Genomic DNA, 9,695 nt, shown 5'->3' on the forward strand with positions numbered 1-9,695 from the left:
TGTCATTATTCATTTTTCATTTTTCATCACTCATGTAGTTAAAATTAGATTGCTTCATGTTGCACTGTAAGCAAAAATTTGACTTATAATTCACGGCACGCTGTGTTTATTGGCTCACAACAACCTTTAGAGCCATTGTTGATTCTCATGACGGTCTCTGTTATCACTATTGTTATTTTTGACATAATTTATGTCTAAACTGGGTTTACATGTTAACTAGGAATCCATTTTGTGTCATATGAATCTTTTTTTTCCGTTGGGTATTAGCAGGGATGTCAATGTACTATGCATATCGGAAATCACATTCAGGTTCTAGTACTGGATCGATATAGTTAAAGATCATATTTCACAAAACACACACCAAGGAAGAATGGAAGTCCTCAAATATCTGAACCCTGTGAGCAGGGGATGAACACAACATCAGGATGATCATACAAGCTGATTGATCCAATAAAAAAAATACCTCTGTAAAGCTAATGATGTAATAGTACACTGTACAATTTGTGTTGTACTTGTATAATGTTTGCTTCAAAGTTATTTGAGTAAGAGATTTATAATGACATCTAGTTTTTAAAATAGAGCATAAAGACTTAGCTGTTAGAATTCATAACTTAAAACTCATCGTCTTCATTTTTACTTTAGTAAGCATTTTATCTCAAAACCATTTATTTTTAAGATAACCACGTTATTACCTACGGAAGGTAAAAGTCATATTTCAATTTGTCAGTATAATCGATATAGTTTAAGATGAATCATTCTTTGCCTTTTCTCCTGTCCTTTTCAGATAACAGAAACACGAAGCCTATACCTACTTTTTGTTTTTCTCATCACTTTTCTTTGTTTGTCTTTCTTTCTCTCTCCATGCCCACCTTTTTCTCTTTCTACCTTTCCATCTCCCCTTCTTTTTTCAGCAGTACCACTACCAAGAAGACGACTCGCCATCTCTTGACCATGGATTCCCGCGGCTCACCAACGAGGTGCGCGCCCCGGAGCTTGTGCACATTTCTGAGAAGAACCTGTCTGAGATTGAGAATGTGCACGGCTACGTGTCTCATTCCCACATCTCTCCTCTCAAGGTTAGTACCCCAAACTCTCTCCCAAGTATGGGCTTTTGCACCTGGCATAAAAACCATACATCCCAATTCAGCACCATGAATGACTGACAACATGGCCTTCCATCAGTCTCTATCACTCCTACGTTTGCCTTTTTAGCTTAAATATGATCATGGACTGCTCAGTTTTCTTTGTAGTTAATTGTATATAATGCATACTACTGTTTTGCAGATTTGAGGAAAATACTTGCAGTGTGCTGCTGAGTAGAAAGTAGATTATGGTTGAATTCAGCCCAATTTTGAAAGTATATTTTTGATGCTTCACAATCAGTGAATTCTGCTTTTGTTTTTCCTTTTTCTTTGATGTGCTTTTCTGTTCCATAGAAGCACACATTGGTGGAAATAATCTGGTTGTCAGTTTGAAGTTTTTATGTATCATTAGAAGATGAAATTACTTAATCCCTCCTTCTCTCTGTCTTTATCATTCCTTAAACACATTTTCCCTCTGCATTGTCCTGATGCATGACGTGCCGGTGTGTATGCTGGCCTAAAGTTCAGCCTCTAACATCTCAGTGCCTCTTTCTGCCCACAAAACACCATGCGTCCATGTAGAGTCCAAAGTTGGAGACAAAACTCTTTTCAGCTGTGTTCACAGGTGTCAGGAGCATAGTTAAAGGTAAGCTACTGTATTATTGACTTCAATCAGACAGTGATGTTAAAGATCTGCTGGTGTTTCTGCTGGCAGATGGAGTTTGTTGTGAAGTGGTTGTGTTTCTACTTAGCTTTTGAGCCAGCAGAGGGCAATGTTGGAAATGAAGAGAAGTTTTATTGTGGTTGCAGTATATTTCAGGCACTGTTTAAGATCCTGGGCAAACCATTCACTGTTTCATTGAAAATTCAGGCCTGAATATGTAGAGGAAGGACATAAAAAACATTGTAAGTTGAGACTTGGCCATGAATTTGTTTTGTTGGAATGAAAATACCATTAGAAATAATCTGAAATGGATCTGATTTGATGTGGTACATGTAGTATGCAGCAAAATAATTCTTCAATAATGTTCAAAGGAAATATTGTTGTCGAGGGAAGTGACTCATCTCCCATAGAAAGCTATTCTACAGGATATAGAACTAGTATGTGAAGACATAATTTCATTACACTCAGGTGTTATTGACTTTAAAAGTACCATTTTATGTATAGTCTTTATAGCGTTTGATTTATTTTTCCTTTGATTTGTTTCATATTACATTTGCTTCTACTGGCCATCTTAAAATGGTTCCAAATGGTTATTAGAGGTGGTCATAAATATAATTTTGTTTATTAAATGATGTTGGTTAGAATGCATTTAACCGGACTCATGGCCTTGACTTTGATTTAGTGAGGACTTTTGGAATGGCCTGCTGCATGACAGCTGGAACTCAATTTGATCAAATGTCATTAAACCTGTAGTATTTTTGCTAGATAATTATGTTAATGTTTTGTCTTTGAATATAAGACCAGATCCTTAAGTTCTCATTGTTTCCTTTTGACATGCTGGAAATCATATACTATCACCATCTACTGTCAGGACTTCTGAGTGCTTTAGCTCTGTTACACCCTCTTCCTGTGTTGTGTCATAAAGCGATATCTGTTGATGCTTTGATGTAATTCAGCAGTCTATCCATGACATCTGACCCATTGTCATACATTGTAAACTGTCTGGAAAGTTAATGAGGTCATTGTTTATGTAAATGTGACACACAGCAGTAATTTGGCTTTAACAACGTCAAACTAAGCTTTGTGTTCATTATGTTGTGCCATAGTTTTTTTTAACAAGGCTGTTTATAACAGTCCCAGCAGTGAGAAAAATCTAAATTAACAGGTCTCTACAACAGTATGGGTGTTAATTATCACAGGAATTATATTTTTAATTCAGCCAATCAGACAGTCATTCAGCCAATGTTGTTATATGTTTATTGACAAGCTGTGAACACAACACAGTTCTTTTTTTTTCTTTAGAAATCAGTTGAGTCTTTAATTAGTGCAGTAGTGATGATCAGTGAATTAGATTTTGCACATGTGCAGTCATTCTGTGAGGGGGATATCTCTCACCGGGTAAGAGGCTCTTCCTCATTGACAGAAATAATGCAGGAAGCCTGAATGATCCGGAAGTCAGAGTGATCCAGTCCCTCTCATCCCCATCCAATCTTAACCCCCTTGAACATTTTTCCCTTCTCCTCCCACTCAACATGTGACAGGGTAACCATTACTAATGCTTTTTAGCCTGATGCATTAGGCTCCCCTCTCTCTCTCTCTCTCTCTCTCTCTCTCTCTCTCTCTCTCTCTCTCTCTCTCTCTCTCTCTCTCTCTCTCTCTCTCTCTCTCTCTCTCTCTCTCTCTCTCTCTCTCGCTGTTGTTTTACTGGCTAGTGATATTGTCTTTCATTTCTTACCTGCAGCCTGCGCTGGTTACCCGTTTTGATCTTGCATACCCGGGTGTGACCACAGCAAACTACATGGCAAGTTTAATTTAATTTAATTTTTATTTTATCTCTGGGGAATCTCAATTCCCTGTATTTTTTGGTATTATTTAAAACTCAAACTTTATTTCTGGGTCCTTGTAACCAGATGATTGATGTCCCCTCGGGGCTGCATGGACTTTATGTTGGTGTTGTCTTTAATCCATTGCTTGAAGAAGCAGTTTTACTTTCTTTGTTGGTTGCTGCCCTTTTCTTGTCATACACATACTTTGTTAAAATAAACCCATGCGTGTTTGTGACCCATTTGCTTGCCAGAAATTTCCATGCACTTGTTGTGGTGTTACTGTCATCTGGTGTTATGCTGTCTCTGTTAATGATGTATCAATTAATTAATCAATTTTATTTGTCACATGAAATCGTATGAGGTAGAATTCTAGTTAAATGAAATCCCATCCGCTCCTTTAACTCCCATGATTCATCATAGAGCAGAATGTGGGGAGAAAAAGCTGTTACCAGGTGGTTTGGATCTTTAATGATTCTCCTAGCCTTTTTTTGCAACACCTGGTGTAACTATCCTTTAGGCAAGGTAGACACAGCCTATTGTATGTAGCAAACCACTCTCAGTCCGTTTTGGTGCTGTTTTCATACCAGGCGGTGATGTTACCTGCCAGAACACTCTCAATGATGCAGGAGAAGAAATTCCTCAGTATTTGAGGAGATACTCTGAATTTCCTCAGGTGTCTGTGTCTGTGTTTTTGTATTGGACTGTAGTCCCCAGGCGACAGGGTTAAGTAGATTTGTGTATTGTCTGCATAACTATGATAACTTATGTCAATGTCAATGTCAATGTCATATTTATTTATATAGCACATTTCCAAGGCCGAGGCCTATCAAAGTACTTTACAGTAAAAAGCACAAAAAATAAAATAAAATGAAACAGATACAATAGAAGACACAGTAAATAACAAATACTAAGAAAATAAAATACAACATTAATCAAGGCGGCTCCCCTGAGCCAAACGCTATTTCAAATAAATAAGTCTTCAGCAATGATTTAAAAGTGGACAAGCTTCTAGCAGTCCGCACAGCTACAGGCAATGAGTTCCACAGAGTTGGAGCAGCCACTGAAAAGGCTCGATCATCTCTGGATCTCAGTTTTGATCTAGGAACCTCTAGGACCATCAGACTGGCTGAACGGAGGTCTCTGGAAGGCCTATGCAGCCTGACAAGGTCCGTAAGGTACTCTGGGGCAAGCCCATTGATACATTTAAAAGCAAATAGAACAACCTTAAAATCAATCCGATACTTTACCGGAAGCCAGTGAAGCAATGAGAGCACTGGAGTAATGTGCTCCCGCTTCTTCCTGCCACTTAAAAGACGAGCTGCTGCATTCTGTACGAGCTGCAGACGATAAAGCTCAGACTTCCCAATGCCTGTATACAAGGAATTACAGTAATCCAGGCGAGAGGTAATAAAAACATGAATGACTTTTTCTAGGTCAGCCTATGTCAGATACGGTTTGACTTTAGCTATCAGTCTAAGTTGAAAAAAGCTAGCCTTAACCACAGCACTGACCTGCTTATCTAGTTTAAAAGCACTATCAACAATCACTCCAAGATTCCTGGCATGGGATCTATGTTATGTTATGTTATGTTATTATTTTTTATAATCTGAGCCAGTGGAAGCATGTAGATAATAAACCGGAGAGGCCCCCAGGACAGAGCCTTACACGTCATATCTGTGTACTCAGATTCTTAGTTACCTATGGACACAGTAGTTCCTATTCTTTAAATATGATTCCAACCACTTTAGTACTGAGCCAGAAAGGCCAACCCAGTTTTCCAATTAGTTAAGTAGTATGTCGTGGTCGACCGTATCAAATGTAGCACTGAGATCGAGTAATACTAAGACTTTAGCTTAGCCACTATCTGTGTTCAAGTGGATGTCATTAAAGACTTTGACAAAAGCCGTCTCAGTGCTGTGGTGTGGTCGGAAACCCAACTGAAAGGTATCAAAACTGTTGTTTTGACTTGTTGAAAAGAGGCTTTTTTTAAACTTTAAAATGGAAGGTTTGACATTGGCCTACATATGATATAGTCCATTAGTGAAGTATTTAGTTTCTAATGTTCCTAATTTTGGCAATTTGTTTTTGAGGTTTGTTTTAAGTGGGTATTAAAGGATAAATTCTGATCAAAAATAACTCCTAGAATTCTGACAGTGCAGACATATTACAGTGCTGGAGGCCAGGGCAATACCATCCAGAATAGCTATATCTTTGGATAATTAGGTTTGTATGTGTTTAGGGCCCATCAAAATAACTTCAGTTTAACATCAGAAAATTGTAGGTCATCCATGATTTTATATCTTTAATGAATGTTTGAAGTTTAGCTAGCTGACTGGTTTTGTCTGGCTAGAATGATTTTTTGGGTGACATCCACGTAACAATGAAAGTTCATTGAGTGTTTCCTTATACTGTTGCCTAGAAGAAGCATATATAAGGTGAATAGAATTGTTCCAAGTACTGAGCCTTGTGGAATGCCATGGCTAACTTTAGCGTACCTGGAGGATTAAAAAAAAATTGAGATCAATAGGACTTCAACCAGCTTATTGCTATTCCTTTATTGCCAACTAAATGTTCCAATCTCTGTAACAGGATGGTATGGTCAATAGTATCAAGTGTAGCAATAAGATCTAATAAGTATGGAGACAAGTCCTTTGTTTGTCAGTTACAAGGTTGCTAGTAATTTTCACCAGTGCCATCTCTGTGCTATGATGCTTTCTAAATCCTGAATGAAAGTCCTCAAATCGGCTATTGCTATGTAGTTTAGTGATTAGTGACTACCTTCTCAAGGATCTTGGAGAGAAAGGGAAGGTTAGATATAGGTCTATAGTTGGCTAAGACCTCAGGGTCAAGAGTGGGTTTTTTCCAAATATATTTAGTCACAGCTGCTTTAAATGACTGCAGTACATAACCTGTTAATAAAGACATATCAATTCTATCTAGTAATGAAGTGTTAACCATGGATAACACTTCTTTAAGTAGCCTCGTTGTGATGGGGTCTAAGAGATAGGTAGATGGCTTAGCTGAAAAGACCTTTAACATTAATTGTTGAAGGTCTATAGGATAAAAGCAGTCTAAGTATATGTCAGGTCTTGTCATTCTTCCTAGCGGTCCTGCATTTTAAGGTGAACCGTTAGAAGTTGAGGGCAAAAGATGATGAATTTTATCTTTAATTGCTATAATTTTTGTCATTTAGGAAGGTCATGAAGTTGTCACTACTCAGAGCAATAGGAATAGATGGCTTAATGTGGATGTGACTATCTGTGCTGAAAAGAAACCTTGAGTTGTTCTTATTTTCTTCTATTAGTGATGAGTAATAATCTGATCTAGCATTTCTGAGGCCCTTCCTATACATTTTCAGACTGTCTTGCCAATCCAAACGAGAGATCTATCAATCTAAAGTTGTCTGTAGGCAGGTTGTAGCAACGTCCACAAAATTATCAATTTGGGAGGGACTAAAGTTGACATAGGTGTCCTCTGTTATATTAAGGAATGGCATTGAGTTAAATGCTGTTGGAATATCATTCTTGAATTTAGCTATAGCACTGTCAGACATCGAGTGTAGAAGCTTTTATTTAATTTTGTATAGTTGAGTAGTTAGAATTCAAAAGTTATTAGAGAATGTTCTAATTCTGCGGAAATACTATTAAATCTTCAATTTTTATGCCATATGTTACCACAAGGTTGAGGGTGTGGTTAAAACAGTGAGTGGCCTTATGCACACTCTGACTAAAACCAGTTGAATCTATTGGTGAGTTGAAAGCAATACTAAAGCTATCGTTGTCAACGTCCCATAGATATTAATATCACCTCCAATAAGTACTTTGTCTGATTAAAGGACTACACATGATAAAAACAAACACATTTTCCATGTTGGATGTTGAAGATTAAGAACAAGGCTTTCAAATAAATATATATTTATACATACGTTACATATTATATTTATAATTTAGTTTAAATTTAGGATTAATTAACAGGCTTGACTCAAATATGGCTGCATAAACAGTTAGTGTATATTTGCTAAACTTCCTCTTAAACCTGAGTTACCAACGTCGTCTGCTGTCACAGTAGAAAGTTATTATCAGTGAAGCCATACCCACCTGGGCTTCAAAAGCTTGTGTATGTACAGTATGTATAGAGAGATGTCCATGTCAATTGCCCCAGTGGAATCAGTCCCCATATATTTACCATAGGCTTTGGCCGGTGTAAACATTTTCAAATTGGTTTGACGTTAGGTCAAACACCGGACCGGACCAGTATACCGGATTTTACCACTAGGTGTCCCACTTGTCTCAACGGCTCCCAAATGAGACCGTGATACTTATAAGAAAGTTCATAATGACGCTCCAGACTCCAGACCATATAGCGTTGGTAATGCACCTCTAAGCCATGACTATTTACCTGCTACTACTACTTTTCAATTTGCCACAAAGTGTTATAGTGACAAATACTGGTTCAACCGTTTTGATTTCATGCTAACCTGTTGATCCGGCATTTGTTACTCATCCACCGGACCGGACTAGTGAAACCGGAAATTGACCTAACTGTAATATGCAATATGCACCTGTGTGCAGGCTTAAAATTGAAGCCAATGCAGAAGTGCCTCAAAGCTGCATTTTGCAGCAGGGGGCTACGCCACTGGCTCAAAAATAAGTCTGTTTCAATAGAACTGTTTTCTATGGAAAATCACCCTATTTCTTCCTTGATTTATTACCTCAGTATAAAGTTAATGGATGCATGAAATTATGGTCCCTTTTATTTTAAAATAAAAGATTAAGCAGGACATACTTTAGGGTGTCGCTACACACCAAACTGTCATTCATAATAGAGGCTTAGCAATGCTAACCATAGCCCTGTGTTTGTTAAAATAGCTGTGAACTTGTTTTTTGGGGTAGTGTCAATGTTTTAATCTTAAACTTTGACCCTCCCACTGTGTGTTTTCACTTCATCAGGCTGATTGGAACATTTAGGTTGTCACAAAAATGTCTTATGTGTTGGTGTTCGGTTGCACTTGGTCAACCAAAACTAGCAAGTTAGCACTTGTGTTAGCTGGTAAATTAAAGGTCCAATATACAATACTGACATCTGGCATTTAAAATTGTTCCTGCATTCCAAGAGAGTTGTCTCCCCCGGCCTCTCCTCCCCAGCAACGAAGTTCACAGTGGTTGTTGTCTATGTTCTCTGACAGCAATGCCAAGTCAGAGCCAGTATTTTGTCCTGTAAAAGTTTTTGTTATACCGCTTTTGTTCAGACCGTGAGGTCGGGATCTTATTCTTCCCCTGCTTCTGCTTCTTTTATCTTTGGCTGAAAATGTTTCTGAACAGGAGGGCAGCCAACTCAGCTGATCCTCCTAGTTCTTATGCTAGCAAAAGTAAGCAAGCAAAGAGAAATGTCCCATCAGATACATCCTCAGTGTACAAAGTAAAAATAAAATAGAAATCTGATTTCTTGGTTGTATTTGGTGTAGAAGATATCTTTTTTTATCTTAAGTTATTCCTTCCTCAGGACGTGCTCACTTAATTAATGGCTCCTATATATGTAGAACCCACTCGTTATGTATCACTGTACCGCTGACGGGACGGGTTTCCAAATATTTTCTTCCGTCATAAATTGCAAGCATTAAACCGTCATAAACACGCTTATGCCATACATCATTTGAAAGCTTAAAGTCTCATGATTCCATCGAGCCCACACACAAAGCAATAAGGTGACTTACAGTGGTTATAATCATGTTCTGAAGTAAAGAAAGACAGAAAGATTTGAGTCTAATCGAGTGTGTTTTCCTACCTGTCTCCTCGTGTCTTTAATCACAGCGGTGAAAGATCGCCGAAAACTTTGTTTTCCTACATCGCCAACACGCCAAGGTATTAGAATATCCAAGCCGTGTAATCCATAATTATCTGGTCCCCTCACAATCTTGTAGTTTCTGGCCAAGTTTCGACGTAGAGAAATCTATATAGTGCATCATTTCACGGTTTTGATCGTGTGTATCTTTTTCCCTGTGCAGGCTACAGAGTCACCAAAGACACCACTAGACTCTCTGGCTTATGAAGATTCCACTGATCTTTGGTGCCAGCCAATAGCTTCAGTCTTTCTCAAGATACTCCCAAACTAAGCCAATGAAAT

General features: G+C 38.1%; 1 protein-coding gene across 39 annotated transcripts in view; it reads left to right on the plus strand.

The window, feature by feature from the left end:
• The window catches only part of dlg2 (discs, large homolog 2 (Drosophila)), a 276,897-nt gene that overhangs the window by 150,736 nt on the left and 116,466 nt on the right, over positions 1 to 9,695 (plus strand). For 26 of the 39 annotated variants that reach the window (XM_032533606.1, XM_032533611.1, XM_032533613.1 and 23 more), the window contains 2 exons: positions 912 to 1,076; positions 3,488 to 3,547. In XM_032533606.1, the coding sequence (XP_032389497.1) occupies positions 912 to 1,076; positions 3,488 to 3,547 (225 nt within the window). The remainder of the gene's footprint in view (positions 1 to 911; positions 1,077 to 3,487; positions 3,548 to 9,695) is intronic. The other 13 variants (XM_032533607.1, XM_032533618.1, XM_032533639.1 and 10 more) reach the window with 3 other exon arrangements.

Source organism: Etheostoma spectabile, chromosome 13, assembly GCF_008692095.1.
Source record: "Etheostoma spectabile isolate EspeVRDwgs_2016 chromosome 13, UIUC_Espe_1.0, whole genome shotgun sequence".
Classification (NCBI taxonomy): domain Eukaryota; kingdom Metazoa; phylum Chordata; class Actinopteri; order Perciformes; family Percidae; genus Etheostoma; species Etheostoma spectabile.